Source organism: Vicia villosa, unplaced genomic scaffold (assembly GCF_029867415.1).
Source record: "Vicia villosa cultivar HV-30 ecotype Madison, WI unplaced genomic scaffold, Vvil1.0 ctg.000168F_1_1, whole genome shotgun sequence".
Taxonomy (NCBI): domain Eukaryota; kingdom Viridiplantae; phylum Streptophyta; class Magnoliopsida; order Fabales; family Fabaceae; genus Vicia; species Vicia villosa.
The window spans coordinates 783,033-804,203 of NW_026705049.1; the positions used below are offsets into that span (position 1 = coordinate 783,033).

Sequence of the window (21,171 nt, forward strand, 5' to 3'; positions counted from 1 at the left end):
ACAAAAAGATTGTGATTTAAAATTGTATGGCTGGCGTGACTCAGATTGGGATGGATGCCCCTTAACACGACAAACTCTCATTAGATGGTTTGTGCTTTTGGGGCAGTCACTAATTTCTTGGAAATCAAGAAACAACATATTGGGTCTCGTTCCTCTGTAGAAGCTGAGTACTGTTCCATGGAAACCACCACTTGTGAACTGAAATGACTTATGGGCATTTTATCTTGTCTTCATGTTGATCACCCTCAACCTATACAAATCTATTATGATAGCCAAGCAGCTTTTCATATTGCCAAGAACCTGGTGTTTCATGAGCGTACTAAGCACATTGAAGTTGATTGTCACTTTGTAGGAGATGAGATTGCTAAAGGAATCATTCAATTGATCCATGTCTCCACTCATACACAGTTGACTGACATATTTATCAAAGCTCTTGGCAGATCACAGTTCACCTCTTTTATGTCACATAAAATAATTAAAAAATGCACATGTCAACTAATAAATATTCATCATTTAACACATGTCAACTAATAAAATAATAAAATAATTTTACATTGTGAACTATTAAAGATTCATCATTTAATCAAGTCACATAATTAATTTAAAAATATCAAAATAATTTGACAGAATACCGAATGATGATTAGTTGACAGTTTTTTTCTAATATTTTCTTGTAGATTATCTTAAGAAAAATTTTAATTACGAAATTCGCATGAAATTTTAGAAAATATCTTATGCAGAAAATTAGTACATATCAATTTAAGGGATGTTCGTAATTATTCAATTATCGAGATATTTTTATTTTTGCAAAACACATCTTTATGTCATTGTTAATTTTTTTCTATATATAAAGCAAGTTTTTAATATCAACTATAAATAGGGGTGATTTTTAGTCATTTTTAGCTAGAAATCACCTCTCGATCAACACCGTTTTTCTTTCTCTTTTTATTTAAATAAGTGCTTATTCATATAGATTTGCTTCTTTTCTTTTGTGTACTTTTAAGTTTTCATCGTCTTGTGTGATGTTTGTTGGTTTTTCCGTCTTAGCATGGTGTTTGTTGATTTTTCGTCGTAGTACGGTGTTTGTTGGTTCAGATTGACACATTTCCTTCAAATCATTGTAGATCTGAGGAAGACTTGAGCGTCAATGTTGCATATCCAGAAGAATATTCTTGTGACTTTTATTTTGTCATATTTGTAGGCATAGGCACTTTCATGTTGCCGTTATATGCTTTTAACATAGATGTTACAAGATTGTTTGCAGATTCATCTTTTTCAATTTTTAGTGATCTTGAATTTGTTATGATTGATGTATTTTTCAATTTGAATAAATATCTTTTTAGTCCAAAAAAATATCAACTATAAATAAAATATCCTATTTTTTCAACACAATATAGTTATTTAATAAATTTTGTATAAATAGTTTATAAGAATTATTTTTAAAAGATGGAAATATATTTATTGTGATGAGAAAGAAGAAAACATGTTTTATATGAAAAAATTAACAATTTAAAAGTGTGAATTATATTATTATTATTATTATTATTATTATTATTATTATTATTATTATTATTATTATTATTATTATTATTATTATTATTATTATTATTATTATTATTATTATTATTATTATTATTATTATTATTATTATTTTACAAAACACTCTTTAAAAAAAATTGAAAAAACTTACCTATTGATCACTCAAGTCTGTGACTTTTATATGGTTATTTTGTCCTGATAGAGAGGCAGAAAAAATGTTTCTCTTTCATTGAATATTCAAAAGCATTAGACTCAACTATTAATAATTTTCACCCCTTAATTATATGACAGTATATATCTTCATTACCTTTATTCTTTCTGATTTTTGTCATAACATCTTTCTTCACATACTCTCTTTTTCTTCTTTCCGTCTCTAACAATTGTTTTCAAATTCCCTTCTTATTCTAAAAAGCTTCACTTCCTTTAACAAATTAACAGAACCAAGACTAGTCTTGTTTTCTTAATTTGTTCATAAGTGAAAGCCAAAAACAATAAAGCTTTGAGAGAAACCAAAGATACATATGAGATATGCGATGTCTGGTTCGAAATCCAAATATATGATCCTGTGTTTTTTTCTGACTTTGAATTTGTGTCTTCAAGAGTTTGAATCCAACGCTCAACTCATACCACAAGATGAAGGTACGCTTCCATTTCTTATGATCAATGCTTCTTTTTTTATTATTATTGATTGGTAATGAAACTGCCTTTGAGAGTTCTTAACCACCTTTTTCTAAGTTCTTCTAACCGCTCCCACTTGTACAGTATATAGAAATTAACTACTCTAATATTCTGATTAAGTACTTAATTATTGAAGTGTGTGAATTTATGATCCAATGATATAATAATGCTTATTTTAGGGTAGGACCATGATGATACGATAGGAAACACTGTAGAAACTAAGATAAAGTTGATTCACATGATATAAGTAATTATGGAACGTTGAAAATAATGTTTCATAAATGATGGCTAGTTTGAGAAGATTGATTATGTACAAAAGTCAAATTTCGAGATGCTGGAATGAATACTATACTGCATGGCTGATGTCAAATTCAAACATGTATCATTTTTCTTTATTTCATTGAATATTTCTTAGTATTATTATTGTCAATAATTAACAATTTGGTAATGGTCACTTCAACCAAAACCAAAACCAAAACCAAAACCAATTACTATCATTGGACTTATTTTCAGCTTTCATTTTCCTATATCAAGGGAAATAACCTCATTTTCTGCAATGGCTACAGAGCTGTTGAATTTGGGTGCACTTCAATTTAATTAACTATCTTTATCTTTAGTTTGATCCAAGATAGTAACACTAACAATCTATAAAATATTTATAAGTTTAAAACTACTATTTTCATTTTATCAATAATACTTTTACTTAAATATTGTAATGATATTATTAAGATGTGAATCAAATATTGTAGATCTATTTTCGGTATATCTATAACATCTAATTACTATATTTTTGTGTCTATAAATATTTTAAATTTTATTTTTAGTTTCTATTAAAAAAATAATATATTTTATTTTTATAAAAATTTTATACATGCAGTTTTAGTTCTTATTATTTTTTAAAATTTTGAAAACGATTTAACTATCTTTAAACTTTTAAATTTTTGAATAATTTTTTTCTTACATGTTTAGAATACTATAAAATATTTCTTTACCAAATTATAATTTTTTTCAAAATAAGAATTAAATATAAATTTTTTAAAATTTAAAAGATAATAATAAAAGTAATGCAAATCTCAACTTAGAAATCAAAGTTTGAGCTCTTTTTTTCGAAGAACTTTTTATAACGTTCTAAACATATCTGTAAAATAATTATTCAAAAATACACATCAATTTAACGATTTGACTAAAACGACATACATAATAATTTTGTGGGGACCAACAATAAAATTTAATAATTTTATAGAAATAAAAACATATTTAACCCTATATAAAATATTATTAGTTCAGTTGAATAAATAATAAATAATTTAAATTACGGTATATTTGGCCATCTAATTAAATAAACTATAATGTTAGCCATACATCAAATTAAATACCTAACCAATTGACCACATATTTATATGCCATTAACTAAATATCAAGTTGTTGTGCAAAAACGACTTTGACTGCCTAAAAAAGAATAGCTTTTTGACTTGAAGTAAAAGGATATAATTAAATAAAGGTAAATTCAGTTAATCTTATTCGATGTGTATTAATTGTTAAAGATGAATGTAATTAATGGTGTAACTAATTAAAGCTTTGTGTATTTTTTACAGTGAAATCTCTACAAACAATATCAGATAAACTAAAGAACGTGAATTGGAAAGTAACACAACGTTCTTGCATTGATGGTAGAGGCTTTGATAATGATAATGTGGATGATGATACCGTCAGGAATGTCACATGTGATTGCACTTTCCAAAATGAAACTGTTTGCCATGTCACTAGCATGTAAGTTTTTTTCTTTTCTGTGTTTAGAATTGTACTTTTTTATGGAATACTGATACCAATTTGGCTATGGCAGTTTTCTAAAGGGACAAAATATAGCTGGAATCATGCCTAGTGAATTTGGAGATCTTACTCAATTGAAAATACTGTGAGTGGTTGTAAATTTAAATTCTGTTTTATGGAAATTACTAATACTAGTGAAATTTGAATCTGTTAAAGAGTAAGTGGAACTTCTATTATGTGTTTGTTTGCAGTGATCTTACGCGGAACTATCTCAACGGCTCCATTCCGACGAGTTTTGCTAACAAATCTCTAGTCGTTTTGTAAGTCATCTTTATTTTTGTAGTTCATTTGTCTCACCGGTGCGAAATTCAGCCTCTTTTTAAATAATTGTTGTTAGAGATATTAACATTAGTTACAAATTAGTTACACTAGATGAGAGTTAGTTATTGGTTGTAAGTTAGTTACAAATTGGTTATAGTTAGTTTGACTCTTAGTCTATATAAGTCTCATTGTATCACTTTAATGGTAGAAGATTTCGTTTTGATCAATACAAAGCTAATGATCAATGTACTACTGGTATTTGATTCAGGTCGCTTTTGGGAAACCGGTTAAGTGGTCCGATTCCCGCAGAAATTGGAGATATTGCTAGCTTGGAGGATTTGTAAGTGTTGCAAAGAATTTTAATGTTACGTTAAAAAATGATAGGGTTTTTGGAAGTTGAATACTTGAATGATTATGTTGGTTTGCATGTACATAGGGTTTTAGAAAATAATCAACTTGGAGGACTACTTCCTGCTAGTCTTGGAAATTTGAGCAACTTGAAGAGACTGTAAGAATGTTTCTTTCTTCTACTCATTTTCATTTTGAATTATTTCCGTGTGCTTTTTCTGTGCATGGCTAATTGTTTCGAATGATTTCAAATGAATCTGCAGGCTTCTTTCTTCGAATAATTTTACTGGCACGATTCCAGAATCATTTAGCGAACTAAAGAATCTCACTGATTTGTGAGTGATATGACCTGAAACCGTGGGTTTTATAGAAATATATGTGTCTATTAGATTCTGAAATCAATGTGTGCATTTTCTGCAGTCGGATAGATGGAAGCAGTTTATCTGGACAGATACCTAGTTTTATCGGGAACTGGACCAAGCTTGGGAGATTGTTAGTATACATTTAAATCTATCACTGACATTTTTTGTTGTTGGAGAGAAAAACAGATTTTATATGTTATATCATGCTTAATATGTTTACGATTTTCTGATGAAATTTTATGTTTTGGAAGGGATATGCAGGGAACATCTATGCAAGGTCCAATTCCCCCTACCATATCGGGGTTGAAACTTTTGACTGAGTTGTGAGTATCTACGCCCTTTCTGAATAGGATTTAACAATAAATTGCGTGTAGACTAACAATCAATTGTAATCGTTACATCGTTAAAAATGCTTCGTGGGATTGGTTAAAATTTGTTGACAAGGTATCAAAACTAAACTCTTTTCACTGACGAAATTTTTTTTGTATCAGGAGAATAAGTGATTTGAATGGACCGACTATGACATTTCCTAATCTGAAGGATTTGAAAAACTTGCAACTACTGTGAGTTGAAATATTTTCAGCCATTTTGTGAAGAACTAAATGATTTATTTCCGCTTTTAATGTATTGTTACATTTCTGTGACTCAGGGAGCTGAGAAATTGCTTAATCACGGGTCCTATTCCCGATTACATTGGTGAAATGACAAACTTAGTTACTTTGTGAGTCAAATCGATACTCTATTCAGCTCAATATTATTTCTTTTCTTTTTGCCAATCATTCAACATTCCAAAATTTCTTGTTTTTGGAATTTGAAATATCTGTAATATGTAATAATTCACAAGACCATTACTTCAACATTAAGTAAAATATATACTTACTTCTTGCAGAGATCTAAGCTTCAATATGTTTACTGGTTCAATCCCAAATTCAGTTCAGGGATTGAAAAGGCTAAATTACATGTAAGTGAACATTCATTTACCGACCGACCATAAGATTAACCAAAATAATACCTATCTATATTTTGATATCTAGAAAATTTTGATTTAACTTTTCTGTTTGGATGTAGGTTTATGACCAATAATTCTTTGAGTGGACCGATTCAAGACTGGATACTGGACTTCAAAATTAACATGTTAGCCTATTTCATTTACCATCATGCTTTTTCCAATCGCATAATTTAAACACTTTATTGTTATTAATCTCAAGTCGTAATTGAGCTATGGAGAATTAAAATTTCAATCTATCTATATGCTTTCTTTCAGAGATTTATCTTACAACAATTTTACAAAGTCTTCTGCAACTAGCTGCCAGCAGCTAAATCTGTAAGGTTCCCTTTGTCTAGCAATCTATAAGCATTTCATTTGTGTCAATATTATTATGCTAACAACTTATTGTTTCGGAAAAGGAACTTGGCTTCGAGCTATTCGTCATCAGCGGTCACTTCACCTTCGTAAGTTCTTTTATCATTTCCAAACTTGGCCATCAATCACCATTGAATTGAATAATCAATTGAAACTAACTACATTCATTTTGTAGAACGTTTTGTTTGAAGAGGAACCTTCCTTGTGCAGGAAAACCTCAATGTGAGTGTTGAGCCCATTTCCTAGATCGAACAAGTTCCATACAACATTTTATCTGGAGCGAATTGTGATTAGATTTATTTCTGTCTTTGCAGATGATTCATTGTTCATAAACTGTGGAGGACCAGAAGAAGATTTTGATGGAAATCACTATGTAGGTGACCTGCAGGAAAATGGAATTTCAAATTTCGTTCTTAGAAATTCAGGACAATGGGCTTATAGCAGCACAGGAGTGTATATGGGAAATGTTCATGCAGACTATACCGCGTCAAATACTTATTCTTTGAATATTAATGGCCCAGACTACTATAAAACCGCTCGGCTTTCCCCTCTGTCACTTAGTTACTATGGCCTTTGTATGCAGAAGGGAAATTATAAAGTGAAGCTCCACTTTGCTGAGATAATGTTTTCTGATGACCAGACCTTTAAAAGTCTCGGAAGACGCATATTTGATGTTTCAATTCAAGTGAGTACTGAATCAAAATAATTCCGTTACATTATTTTGATGGTGTCCTAAACCGAAGGTATAAATTTAAAATGCTACATCTTCACAGGGTTTTAAATATCTGAAAGATTTTAACATTATGGAAGAAGCTGGTGGAGTTGGAAAGGGAATAACTAAGGAATTCGATGTTGATGTCAATGACAACACGTTGGAAATTCACTTATATTGGGCAGGGAAAGGAACCACGGCCATTCCTGACAGAGGTGTATATGGACCTCTTATATCAGCTATCACAGTAACACCGAGTACGTCTTTTTTTCTTATAATCGTTATTTCAACTACCGTGCTACGCCGTGTTCTATAAGCATTTCAACTTTGTTGTAGACTTTAAAAATCATTCAAAAGCATTGTCTGCTGGAGTTATTATTGGAGTTGTGGCTGCATCATGTGTGCTTGTCTTACTCGTAGTGGTTGCCCTTTGGAAGATGGGTTTCCTTTGTGGAAAAGATATAAGAGACAAAGGTAAGATTTTCAGTCCAAAAGAACATTAGTTTATCGTACATGATTCGGTAAAAACATGATTTTTATGCATCCATATTCGTCGGAGGCATAAAAATTAATGTATGGATACAAAAATGAGAAGAAATTTAAAAGAAAATGCTGATTTGCAAATCTTTCATCTTGCAGACCTTCTTGACCTTAAAACAGGTTATTTCAGCTTGAGACAAATTAAAGCGGCTACTAATGACTTTGACCCTGCAAATAAGATTGGTGAAGGGGGATTTGGGCCAGTATTCAAGGTAAACTAACTATCCAAAAGTCTTCTGCTGATGGCGCAAGACATGACGGAAATTCATACCTCTATTTTTCCACCATTTTCCCCACGTCCGTTCAATCGCGTGATAGGTTCAATCTAGTATTAACAGTATAAAATAACAGTACACAGATGGATGAAAATAGAATATGTGATTATTCAGCAAAACACACTAGAGTTCATATGGGATCTAGTGTAGTACAGCAGGCACTGAAATAGCAGCAAAGAAAGAAAAGGAAAAAAAAAGGACTGAGGCACTTCGAGAGGCCTTTCTCTCCTAGGATTCAGTACCCAAAACTGTGCATACTGATATTCCTAACAATCATTCTATTTATTAGCAGTCCTAGGATTTACTAACCACTCACAGCCTGACACCTAGCCCTGCTCAGTAGTGGTCCTAACAGAATTTGTCCTATATGCTAGCTGTCTCCTCTTTGTCCTTGCTAGCTGGCCACTCTTTCTCTCTCTTACGATTTCTCTTGTAAACTTTCCCAAACCTACCAATTCTCCCCCCTTCCAAATTCTCCTTGACCTCAAGGAGAACTTCTGGAAATTCTGCCTTCAGCCTAGATGCATTTTCCCATGAGTTTTCAAAATCAGGCAGCTCCCTCCATTTGACCAAAGCTTCCATTTCTCCTTTTTCATTCTGCCTTTGCTCTAGGATTCTCTCAGGTTTTGGTTCCAAGTGCCATTCTTCATTGATGCACACAGGTAGAGGTTGAGTTGCTACAGAAGGTGAGACAGCTTTTTTGAGCAGGGAGACATGGAACACAGGGTGTACCCTGGTGTCTTCTGGTAGTTTTAGCTTATAGGCTACTGCTCCAATCTTCTGGAGTATTTCATAAGGACCATAATATCTGGGACTTAGTTTCTGATTCACCCTTTTAGCCAACCTCTTCATTTTATAAGGCTGAATCTTCAAGAACACCATGTCACCAATCTCAAACTCCACAGCTCTTCTGTGTTTATTGGCTTGGCTTCTCATAATGTCTTGAGCCTTAAGTAACTGCTCCTGTAGCTCTTTTAACACCACATTCCTCTCAGCAGTCAGTCTATTTACTTCATCTACTGCTGATGAAGTATCTCCTCTTACCAACACAGGAGGTGTTCTCCCATACAAGGCTTCAAAGGGTGTAGTTCTTAAGGAGCTATGGTAATTGGTATTATACCAATGTTCAGCCCAAGCCAGCCATTTTGGCCACTGTTTTGGTTTCAGCCCAGTGACACATCTCAAGTAAGTTTCGAGACATCTATTCACTACTTCAGTTTGCCCATCAGACTGTGGATGGTATGCACTGCTATACTTGAGCTTGGTTCCTGCCTGTTTGAACAATTCTGCCCAGAAATGACTTAAGAACACCTTGTCCCTGTCAGATACTATGGAGATGGGAAATCCATGTAACCTGACTATTTCTTTAACAAATACTTCTGCAATATCCTTAGCTGTATAAGGATGACTGACAGGTATGAAGTGGGCATATTTTGTCAGTCTATCCACCACTACCATAACCGTGTCTACCCCTAAAGCCCTAGGTAAACCTCCAATGAAATCCATGGAGATGTCACTCCATGTTTGAGTGGGAACAGGCAGAGGTTGCAGTAATCCTCCAGGGCTCAGTGTCTGATATTTGTTTCTCTGGCATACTTCACAAGCTTGGACATACTGCTGTATTCTCTTTCTCATTCCTTCCCAATATACAATACTGGCTATCCTTTTGTATGTCCTTAAATAACCAGAGTGCCCACCAATGGCAGTATCATGGAATTCTTTCATGATCCAATCAATCCTTGGAGATTGCTTAGGGATCACAATTCTGCCCTCATGATACAACCTGCCCCCCTTTAATTTAAACCCCTCTTGACTGGAAGGATCAGTCAATACTGCCTGAACTATAGCTTGCAATTTCTCATCCTTCTGAACTTCTTCTTCTAAGCCCTCCCAAGCTTCACACTGAACAGTAGTAATACTCACATACTGCATTTGTCTTGATAAAGAATCTGCTGCACTATTCTCTTTCCCAGGCTTGTATTTCACTTCAAAATCATACCCCAACAGCTTGGATAACCATCTTTGTTGTTCCTCCCCCATGATTTTCTGCTCAGTAATGAATTTTAGACTCTTTTGATCCGTGTGTATTTTGAAATGTCTCCCTAATAAATAAGGTCTCCACTTCTGAACTGCAATTACAATTGCCATTAACTCCCTTTCATACACAGACTTTTGTTGTGCTCTATCTGATAGGGTCTGACTCATGTAAGAAATTGGTCTTCCCTCTTGCATAAGGACAGCTCCAATCCCCTTTCCTGAGGCATCAGTCTCCAGCACAAATTCCTTCTCAAAATCAGGTAAAGCTAGCACAGGGACAGTAGTCATGGCTACCTTAAGAGCTTCAAAGGCTGCCTGAGCTTCCCTGTTCCATAGGAAGCTGTCTTTTTTCAGTAGTTGAGTTAATGGCCAAGCCACCTTCCCATAATTCCTGACAAACTTCCTGTAGTACCCTGTCAGTCCCAAAAAACCCCTCAATCCCTTCAAGTTTGTTGGTACTGGCCATTTCAGCATGTCCTCAATCTTCTTTGGGTCAGCTGACACTCCTTCTCCTGAAATCAGGTGTCCCAAATACTCAATTTGTTGCTGACCAAAGGAGCACTTCTTTCTATTGGCATACAGCTGCTGCTCCTTGAGTAATGTCAAAACTTTTTTCACATGTGCTTGATGTTCCTCACTGCTCCTACTATAGATGAGGATGTCATCAAAAAAAACTAGACAAAACTTCCTTAAATAAGGCCTTAGAACCTCATTCATTAAAGCTTGAAAGGTTGAAGGAGCATTTGATAACCCAAAGGGCATTACCAAGTATTCATAATGGCCCTCATGGGTTCTAAATGCTGTCTTGGATACATCCTCCTCCTTCATTCTTATTTGATGGTATCCAGCCTTCAAGTCTAGTTTGGAAAAAATCACAGCTCCCCCTAATTCATCTAACAATTCCTCAATGACTGGAATGGGGAACTTGTCAGGAATTGTGGCTTTGTTCAATGCCCTGTAGTCAGTGCAAAATCTCCATCCACCATCTTTCTTTTTGACCAATAGTACAGGGCTTGAAAAAGGGCTGGTGCTGTGTCTCACTATCCCAGCCTGCAGCATATCCTTTACTATCTTCTCAATTTCATTCTTCTGATAGAAAGGGTACCTGTAGGGCCTGAGATTTGGGATGGCAGCCTCATGCTTTAGTTTAATGGCATGATCATGAGCTCTCACAGGGGGCAGTCCTGTTGGTAAGTGGAAAACCTCCTCAAAAGGCTTTAAAATCTCTTCCCACACTTCCTGTTCTCCTGCTGCCACAGTAGATTCAGGCTTCATTTGTTGCACAAAGAACCCAAAACCTTCATCCTTCAAATTCCTGATCAAGGACTTCCAAGTAGACTGCCTCACACACAATGCAGGATCTCCCTTGATCACATAGTTCCTTCCCTCCTTTTCCCACTTCAAACTGAGCTCACTAAAATTTGCTTCAATTTTCCCCAAGCTAGCTAGCCAATCCATCCCTAATACCATGTCATTTCCTCCAAGCTCCATCATGAAGAAATGCTGGCTGAATTCCACCCCTTGCAGTGTGAATTGTAACCCTTCACACACTCCTTTGTTCTTCACTTTCTCTCCATTTCCCACCTCAATCACATAAGTTGGAGTCTCTGCCACCTTCAAAACCAATTCCCTAGCAATTTTTGAATCAATAAAATTGCTAGTAGCCCCAGAGTCAATTAGGGTTAGCAGCCTCTTATCCTCCACTTCCACCCATACTTTAAATGATTTGTTTGATGTGAAACCATCCCTGCTTTGTATTGACAGTTGTAAGGTTTGCAGCTCTTCTACTCTTTCTACCACCACCATTTGAGCTTCTCCCGGTTCTTCTTTTCCATCCTCTTCTCCACTACTATCTTCACAAAGTTTCAAGCTCATATGCTTGAATTTGCAAACATGCTCTCTATTCCACTTGTCCCCACATTTGAAGCATAATCCCTTCTTGCTTCTTTCTTCCAATTCTGCAGGATCCAATCTCCTTCCTTTGCCTTTGTCACCCCCTCCCATTTGACTTTTCTCACTCTCTTTCTTAAAGCCTCCCACCTCTGCTGGATCTTTAAGTTTGAAAATTCCTCCTCTATCCTTCCATGAGCTTCCCTTCTTAGTCACCACCTCATTTTTCTCCTCAATCAGCAAAGCCCTGTCCATTAAATCAGCTAGATCCTGACTTTCATACAGCTTTAACTCAGCCTGGATTTCTTCCTTGAGTCCATTTAAAAAAATGGAGTCCAGCATGATTCTCTCCTCCCTCCTCAAAGGTGCCACCATCATCTCAAACTTTTCTCTGTACTCACCTACAGATCCCTTCTGCCTCAAACTCAGCAATGGTCCTAAAGGATTGTGCAACAATCCAGGTTGGAACCGGCGCATCACAGCAGTCTTAAACTCATCCCACGTCCTCAATGGTGTTTGTTCTTCCCACCATTGGTACCAGTTTAATGCTCTCTCTTCCATTGCCAGCATTGCTACATCCAGCTTATCCTTCGCCCTCACCTCATTCAACTGGAAATAGCGTTCCACTTTTACCAGCCACCCATACGCATCTTCCCCTTTGAAGACAGGAATCTCCAATCTTCTACGACCTCCAAAGAGTCGTGGACGACCCTCACCTCTATGGTGATAACGGTGAGGCTGTGACTCTCGTGATATGGAGCTCCGGTCGCTCCCTTCTTCTTCCTCGTCGTACCCCTCACCCCTACGTGGTCGCTCGTTCCTCCTTCGCCGTGGTTGCTCCAAAATCAACTGGCGGATTTGCTCCACCGTGACCTGCGGCCTTGCCTGCTGCTCTAACACCAGCTGGCGGATCTGTTCTATGGTCCCTTCAAAGTTTTCCATTCTCTGTTCTATAGCATCAACTCGGTTCTCCATGATGTGTCGTGTAACCACCATTCAGTGTGTTACTGCAACCAAGGCTCTAGATACCAAATTGATAGGTTCAATCTAGTATTAACAGTATAAAATAACAGTACACAGATGGATGAAAATAGAATATGTGATTATTCAGCAAAACACACTAGAGTTCATATGGGATCTAGTGTAGTACAGCAGGCACTGAAATAGCAGCAAAGAAAGAAAAGGAAAAAAAAAGGACTGAGGCACTTCGAGAGGCCTTTCTCTCCTAGGATTCAGTACCCAAAACTGTGCATACTGATATTCCTAACAATCATTCTATTTATTAGCAGTCCTAGGATTTACTAACCACTCACAGCCTGACACCTAGCCCTGCTCAGTAGTGGTCCTAACAGAATTTGTCCTATATGCTAGCTGTCTCCTCTTTGTCCTTGCTAGCTGGCCACTCTTTCTCTCTCTTACGATTTCTCTTGTAAACTTTCCCAAACCTACCATCGCGCATAGTATCTTTACGAATTTATATTGAAGCAATGGCTTATAATGCAGGGTGTGCTGCCAGATGGTGATGTCATTGCTGTTAAACAGCTCTCCTCCAAATCAAGGCAAGGGAACCGCGAATTTGTTAACGAAATTGGAATGATATCTGCTTTGCAGCATCCAAATCTTGTTAAGCTCTATGGCTGTTGCATTGAAGGAAAGCAGTTACTACTGATATATGAATACATGGAGAACAACTGTCTTGGCCGTGCACTTTTTGGTGAATTAACAATAATACCTTGGAGTTGTGGGTGTACGTGAGTGTGTTTTCTACTTCAAAACCAAGATTTAACTAAAAATTCTTTTTTCCTCCCCCGGCATTTCGACAGGTCATCAGGAACAGAAGCTCCACTTGGATTGGCCTACAAGAATGAAGATATGTCTTGGTATAGCTAAGGGATTAGCTTATCTTCATGAAGAATCAGCACTGAAAATAGTACATAGAGACATTAAAGCAACAAATGTATTACTTGACAAGGATCTGAATGCCAAGATCTCTGACTTCGGTTTAGCCAAGCTTGATGACGAAGGGAACACCCATATCAGTACACGGGTAGCTGGAACAATGTTAGTACTTGCAATGGCTATTACCCTGAATCCAAGTTTTTGTTCAAATTTAGTTGATATTTTATTATTAGCATTAACATCCCAGGCTAAATTCATCATTGGTTAACATGCATTCTACTGCATGTTTTTGTAATCATTTACGATTCATTGTTTTGTGAAATCATCACTGACTCTTGGGTGCTACGTTTTTTAATAGTGGATACATGGCTCCAGAATATGCTATGCGGGGTTACTTGACTGATAAGGCAGATGTATATAGCTTTGGAGTTGTAGCTTTAGAGATTGTTAGCGGAAAAAGCAACACAAATTTCAACCCAATGGAGGAGTTTGTATATCTTATGGATTGGGTATGTTTGAACTTCCTTTTTGACTTTTTGAGTTTATGAAAATCCTTTACTATCAAAGTAGAGATCATCTCAATTTCTTAAAAGAAATCGAGAACACTAAACTCGTCCTCTTTCTTTCTTGTTTCTGTTATATTTATGGTTTGTCTAATTTTCTACTTCATATTTACACGCATCGTTGAAGGCCTATGATCTCCAAGAGCAAGGACGCCTTATGGAGCTGGTGGATCCAAATCTTGGTTCAAGTTATTCCACAAAGGAGGCCATGAGAATGCTGAACTTGGCATTGTTATGCACTAACACATCTCCCACTCATAGACCACCCATGTCATTGGTAGTAAGCATGCTTGAAGGTAAAACTCCAATCCTAGCGCCCTTAATCAACCGCGGTGAGAGTGGCCGCCATGCAAGACTCAAAGCCTCTGAGTTGCTGGCAGAAGATAGTCAACCTCTTGATTCTTCTACATTTTTACCCGAAAGCATCGATAGAAGACATGGATCATCAAATGGTCCATGGGTTCCCACCTCCATATCTCTTCAAAGTAAAGATGATTTTTCTTCAAGCAGTAAACTTCCTTAGTTTCACATGATGTGTTGAGACAGGATATTAAATTTCAAGTTGTTTTGTGAAGGTGATAGATATATAATGTATAAACTGCAGTGTGACAACATATCAAGAAGATAAGAAGCATCAAAGTTTGGTCCATAAGGTTTATAAATGCATAGCTCATTTACATTTATTTATTGCTAAATTGTGATTTAAATCGTTTTTGTTTTATTGATTTAAAGAAATTTAGTCATAAATATATAAAGTAATAAATGTTTGTTTAATCATTAGTCATACCCTCCTTGATCCATGTTCAAACTTTGTGATGAATAAAACTTTTTTTAACAAGCTTTTTTATTTTTTTTATTAAAAGGCTTTATTATAAAGTTTATTTTAAACCTAGTAACCTCTTAGACTGATTTTGATTTAGTTGAAATGAAGTACACCTTTGTAACTCTACTAGCGAAAGCTACTAAAGTCTCAATTTTTTCAAGAGTATGGATTGTTTGTCATCTTTTATCTTGTGTTTGTCTTTGGAGAACTAGCTAGAGAAAGCTTTTCTTTATTATCATTTTAGACATGGATTAAGTTTTTAAGACACAAAAATGAGTCACATTCTATATTCTGTACCTTTTACTCACAAGTGCAAAACGAGAAGGATTTTAAAATTCTTAAAGTCAGAGTAGCGAACTTGAAAATAAGTTTTTTGAAAAACTTTTTGTTGAAAATGGCATCTGCCATATTTCTCCTATCCTAAAACTCCGCAGCAAAATAGAGTTGTAGAGAGGAAGAATAAGACTTTGAAAGAAATTGCCAGAACAATTATCAATGAAACAAACATGGCTAAACACTTCTGGGTTGAGGCAGTTAACACAGTGTGGTATTTAAATTCTGGAACTTCCAACAGATGTCAAGACAGATGTCCCAACAACACACAATGTCAAGATAGATGTTATAACATCTGCTGACTTACAACACACTTACCAAAACTGGAAAAAAGTTGCAGAATGATAAATAACACAATGAATTGTTAACCCAGTTCAGTGCAACAACACCTAATCTGAAACTACCAAGTCAGGAAGAAAATCTCCTTTTAGTAGTACTAATTCAAAGCCTAAATAGTCTCAATTTATAACTTCTCGCTTAATCCCTATCCACTGGTCAAAAAGTTATAGTGTAAGTTAAAAAAAATTAATGTTGCTAAGCCAAAGCTATGTCTAAAAAGTGCACATATAAACTTTTTCAAAAAAATTCTCAAGTATTGGTCAACATTAACCGACTGACGAGTGACGACCTAGGCGGCAAAGAGTAAAAAATTGGAGAGAATACATTTTGGCGGGAGTTTAGTCCAGGGATCATCTTCCTTCCTCCATCATTTCATCAAATCAAAAGAGACAATAAACATCAACACACTTTCACTCTCACCCTCACCGGAATCCAAACTCACTCTCACCACCGCACAACACCATCAATGTCTTCTTCAATCTCAGATCCAATCACATCCTACTCCCACACTCACCGCATCGTCCTCCTCATAGATCTCGACCCACTCCTCCAAACCAACAACAGCAACCATTACATCAAAACCATTCTCTCCACTTCCAAAACCCTACTCTCTTTCCCTCCCCTTTCTTCATCTCTCTTCGCCTTCAAATTCTTCTTCTCTTCCATTCCACCCCACATCTCCTTCTCCAAACTCCACCCTTTTCTCCCCAAACACTCTTTCTCCTTCGATCACCCTTCCCCCACTTTCACCCTCCTCTCTCAAATTCTCTCCTCACTCCCGAATTTCCCTCTCCCATATCACCCCAAAGCCGTACACCTCATCGATTCCATCACACAGCTTCTCCATGATTACCCTTGGGAGTCCGATTCCGACTTAACCACACCTCTCATTCCTCCTAATTTAATTCTATTGTTTACTCCGTTGCTCAATTCATTCAATTCACTCGCTGAATTCTTCGAATCCAGCGAGGAATTGTTGCGAATTGAGAGCTCTTTCTGTGATAATTTTTTAGGGTTTTTCGGGAATGTGAGCCGCCGGTTTGGCTCTAAGGGTGTTCATTGTAGTTGGATTGGTGTTAATAGTGATAGTAATAGATTGAGCGAGAGTGGTGATGATGATAATGAGGTTGGAGTGATACGTGGGCTGTTTGAGATTGGGGCTAGGAAATTAGGTTGGGGTTTTTGTTCTTTGGATTCAATTTTGCTTGGTTCTGCTCTTGTTCCGTTTGGTTTGATATACCCCAAAATTGGGGTTTCGTGGTTTTCTGTTCGTTGTTGTTCTAGGGAAGTTAAGGTTCAATTGAATCTTAGGATTTTGGATGTTAATGGGAGTCCAATTGACTATAATTGTTGTGATCTCGAGGTTTTAGATTTTAGGGTTTTGGGTAGAGGGGAGGATGTGAATTTGCAAGGTGGTGGTGGTTGTGGAAGAAGGAAGGAGAGGCTGTGGAGTGTGTGTTCGGACGGGACGCCGAAATTGAAAGTTATGGCTGTGCGCAAGTGTGACGCGTTTGTTAAATTGAATGGTTGTCTCTCTGATTCGGTTCTGGTGCGTGAGGTTTTAGGGGAATCTAAGAAAGGGGATTCAAGTGAGTTTTTCGCTGATAGGGTACTTGAACTGCTTGCAAGTGAATTTGGATTTCAGGGGCGGCGGAAATCTATTCCTGTTTGGGAGATATTGTTGTGTTATCTTTATAAAGAAGATTGTTGGGCTTTGGTGTCGGTTGACAGTGGCAAAGGTGGTGGTTCTTGTGTTGGTATTCTTAGGCCTTTTACTGTTTCTTCGGCTCTTTTATCTATCTTGGAGGATCCACAATTGGCTTCTGATTTTGGTGCAGCAAATATGGATTCTTCTATCAGGACAGGTATTAGGGAATCGGATCGCAAATATGACAAGAACAAGGGTATGCTGGATTCTCAGGTCAAGAGTGCTGTGGGAATTAAGGGTAAGCAGAAAAAGAAGATGACGGATTTAAATGTACTTCAAAACCTCACGTGGAGCTCTTTTTGTGATTTAGTGTATGATCAGTTTGAGATGGACCTGCATGAGGTTTATTATGCAATGGAATGTAACAAGTCAAAGAAGTTGAAGTTTTTGAAATGCTGGATGAAACAGGTGAAGAAATCTAGTTGTTGTGATCTGAGTTTGTCAGAAAATCCCAAGCTAAATCAGAAAATTGCCGAAGGGTCTGACAGTAAATTGAATGAGTTACCTCAAAATGGTGAACAGCCAATGTCACTGGTGGTTGAGTCAGATGGAATTAATGCTGGGGTTGCTATGAAACAGGATGATGCTGTGCTTGATTGTGAGTCTGAAACATCTCAAGCATTTTTTAGTAATCTTTCCAGCAGAATTCAACAAGGAATTGAATCTGATACCATAGACCTCCTAGCTTTGTCAGAGCGACTTGTGAATTCATCTATATACTGGCTATGTATGAAGGTTGACAGGGAAACAATTCCTCAGATAGATTCTCATATGAGTGATAATAAGGCTTGTGGTAGTGTGATTGCGTCTGAACTAATAAAGCTACTGTTGAAGGATCCCAAGGAGATAGCTGCAAAGCATAAAAGCAGAAATCCGTCCTCTCAGTTATCTGATGCAGCAGGACCAACTACAATAATCACAGAACATGCAGTTAGAGAGTATCCTTTTATTTAGTTTCAGTAATCTAAATTTTTGATGCATATTTTGTTTTCTAGTTCTAATCAGTTTTATAATTTGTGAATTTTAGCTTCATGTTTTTCCTTAAGTGAGAATTAGATATGAACTACAGATTTTATTTCGAATGGAAATTTTACAATCAGAGATTGGGTGTGGAATCGAAGATTCCACTAAACAAAAGTTTGTCAAACAAATATGTCTGCTCTTAGAGAACATTCAGTGCCACATGGAAGGGGGGTTCTTTGGTGATTGGAACCTTGAAAATTATGTGGCAAAGATCATAAAAATCAGGTACACACTTGTATAACTCGATTGAGATATGTTGATTGATACCTCCTCTGAAAAGTTATATTATGCTTTAGCAATCATGACAATATATGACATTTTTGGTGCTTGCTTCTTGTTTTACTAGAGTTTGTATGAGGTTCTTTTTGTTTGATTCTCTTTTTTCCATGGAAAGCATGCACGCTTATGTTTGTTAAACCTGCCGAATTTCAGGTATTCTCACACCCTTGAAGATATTGTTCATAAAATCTACAACAAAATGGACCTGCTTCTGTTTTCAAATCAGGATGAAGCCCCAGATTTTTTATTTAATAGTGAGGACAGCAGCAAATCGTTGAATCCAAAAGTATACGGGGACGAGATGGGTGAAAATGATGTTATTAACGGACCCTTTTCAGCAGAAAACGAGGTTTTTCATTTGCAGAAGAATGTCAAAGGAAAATCCCAAAGGAATACAGATGGGGGTTGTGATAAAAAGCTATTTGAAGCTGTGGAGAGGAGAGAGAGGGCACAAAGATTTTCATACATAAAAAGTCGAATGCCTGCTCTGCGAGTTTGGGCCCCAAAACAGAAGGCTATGAAATCCAAGACAGATCACCTTTTTAAGATTCCAAAAAGGAAAGACAGATCAAGGGCATGTTATGATACTGTATGTGAGACACCAATGACAAAAAACACACGGTCAAGCCCACAGTCAATTGGTTCAGATGATGACAGATACATGGCTGATGGGAGTCAAGTATGTGGTTCAGTTGCCAAGGCATTGTTTCAGGTATGATCCTTGGTGTGATTAAACCATACCTGTCTTTGACTTACAGAGAAGTTGTACATGCTAACTGGAAGAGCGAATTGAGGCAAATTCTGAATACTAGATATGACCCAACTTAAAATAGGTGTTTCTGATTCTCAGTATTCAACCACTAATGGTGGATTGTTTTTGTTTAGACTCTGGATTCTAATTGGTTTCCCATTATTAATTTACACACATCTCAGCTGATTCATTACATTATAATAGTAAATAAAACGTTTTTTCAGTTTGATGCATTTGTATAGTCGGAGTTACATACATCTCAGCCGATTCAACCACTTTGTGTGGTTATTATTAGTTTTTTTTTCAAAGAGTTGTTAAATTACTCTTGAACCTTATCAACTGTGTGGTTAATTTCTCTTTCTAAATAAACCCACTATAGCTCCGCACATTTGATATTCCTTATTATTTTTTTCGAAAAGCAACTTCATTGACATTGTGTTCTTCCAGGTATCCAAATAAGGAATTTTTAATAGATTGTTTTGCCCCATAGGTATTTTACAATTGTATATTATATCTCAATTGTATTTATGAGTTTTCAACTTCAAGTACAAGCTTCTTGTTGTTCGCAATGTGTTATTGCTTTCTGTTATCTTCTACCAAGTGTATTATTGCTGTAGGTCTGAATATTCAGTTATGTCAGCATGTTGGTGAAGTTTGTAAAATTTCAATAAGGATTGATTTCCAAAAGACAAGATTAGGTTCTCTCTGGATATCTCTCGTGTTAAGCGTGTTAGACTCGCATTATATATGCGAGGAGCATAAAGTCCTCCTTAAATTGTAATTTTGACACAAGATATGTGAATGTGTAAGATAGCCGTCAATGGTGGGTGTCTTTGTTTATTGTTTTTGCATTCCTAGTTTATGGCTAAGTATCTGCTTGATATTTTTTCTGTAAATGTTATGATGCTCATAACCTGTTTTTATGGATCCTCAGACTTAAGATCTTGTATCAAGTTCAATCTGTCACTCATTTTTTAGTTACGAACTATTGTTGATTCATAGTTTATACTGGTTTGAATACTTTTTTTTCCGTGAGAATACTGATTTGAGTGTAAATATGACTGCATATTTGGTATCATTTATGGTGGTTATGAGTAAGTGGGGATTCATGACTAGTTTCCGTTAGATTTTTTAGTCAAAGAATTTCTATTAGATTTTCTTCTCACTATTCAATTGTTTATAATTATTTTAGCTGGGAGTTTGAATATCATAATTGTTAAGACTATAAAATTGCCCAGTTTGATTGCAAAAAAGGCCTTCCAAGTCTCCAACCATATATATAGCCATGATCACGGATGGGTCTGAGAAAACATTTGAGCTTGTGTTTTTTTGATGGGGAATTGCTAGTCCACCCTAAGTGGTAGAAAGGCGTCCTATTAAAAATTTAAAAATGCCTCTTTAATTTTGGAGATGCAAGTGGTAGAAAAACGTTCTATTAAAAATTTAAAAATGCCTCTTTAATTTTGGAGATGCATTTCCAGACACACTCTAGTCGCCACTGAAACACACTTCAATTGAGCATTGTCCCATATCTTTTTAAAAATTAATTTCGGAGATAAATCTCCGGGCAAACTCTATGAATTTATTTCTAATTTTACACACCACTGACTTTTTTGGA

The 21,171-nt window shown here is 36.1% G+C and overlaps 2 protein-coding genes across 2 annotated transcripts; both read left to right on the plus strand.

Moving 5' to 3' along the window:
- The first annotated feature begins 1,795 nt into the window (after positions 1 to 1,795).
- LOC131624910 (probable LRR receptor-like serine/threonine-protein kinase At1g53440) lies at positions 1,796 to 14,992 on the plus strand. The gene is made up of 24 exons (XM_058895836.1): positions 1,796 to 2,178; positions 3,813 to 3,987; positions 4,061 to 4,132; positions 4,239 to 4,307; positions 4,577 to 4,648; positions 4,745 to 4,816; positions 4,920 to 4,991; positions 5,077 to 5,148; positions 5,270 to 5,341; positions 5,510 to 5,581; positions 5,668 to 5,739; positions 5,908 to 5,979; positions 6,087 to 6,152; positions 6,283 to 6,342; positions 6,426 to 6,470; positions 6,557 to 6,603; positions 6,696 to 7,066; positions 7,155 to 7,350; positions 7,430 to 7,567; positions 7,733 to 7,845; positions 13,339 to 13,549; positions 13,659 to 13,896; positions 14,093 to 14,243; positions 14,425 to 14,992. Exons 1-24 carry the CDS (start codon positions 2,061 to 2,063, stop codon positions 14,818 to 14,820), a joined length of 3,042 nt encoding a protein of 1,013 aa, XP_058751819.1. The 5' UTR covers positions 1,796 to 2,060; the 3' UTR covers positions 14,821 to 14,992.
- A 310-nt stretch (positions 14,993 to 15,302) lies between these two features.
- On the plus strand, positions 15,303 to 20,476 carry LOC131624911 (uncharacterized). The gene is made up of 4 exons (XM_058895837.1): positions 15,303 to 18,438; positions 18,557 to 18,748; positions 18,956 to 19,514; positions 20,171 to 20,476. The coding sequence occupies exons 1-4, from the start codon at positions 16,259 to 16,261 to the stop codon at positions 20,174 to 20,176; spliced, it is 2,937 nt and encodes a 978-aa protein (XP_058751820.1). The 5' UTR covers positions 15,303 to 16,258; the 3' UTR covers positions 20,177 to 20,476.
- The last annotated feature ends 695 nt before the right edge of the window (positions 20,477 to 21,171 follow it).

Bases quoted from the DNA above. Each gene is read 5' to 3' on its own strand.
- LOC131624911 (XM_058895837.1), top strand. From the start codon at position 16,259: ATGTCTTCTTCAATCTCAGATCCAATCACATCCTACTCCCACACTCAC. The intron at 18,439-18,556 runs GTATCCTTTTAT...AGTGAGAATTAG, and splicing joins ACAGAACATGCAGTTAGAGA to ATATGAACTACAGATTTTAT. The intron at 18,749-18,955 runs GTACACACTTGT...GCCGAATTTCAG, and splicing joins GCAAAGATCATAAAAATCAG to GTATTCTCACACCCTTGAAG.
- LOC131624910 (XM_058895836.1), top strand. From the start codon at position 2,061: ATGAGATATGCGATGTCTGGTTCGAAATCCAAATATATGATCCTGTGT. The intron at 4,649-4,744 runs GTAAGTGTTGCA...GCATGTACATAG, and splicing joins ATTGCTAGCTTGGAGGATTT to GGTTTTAGAAAATAATCAAC. The intron at 5,342-5,509 runs GTGAGTATCTAC...TTTTTGTATCAG, and splicing joins TTGAAACTTTTGACTGAGTT to GAGAATAAGTGATTTGAATG.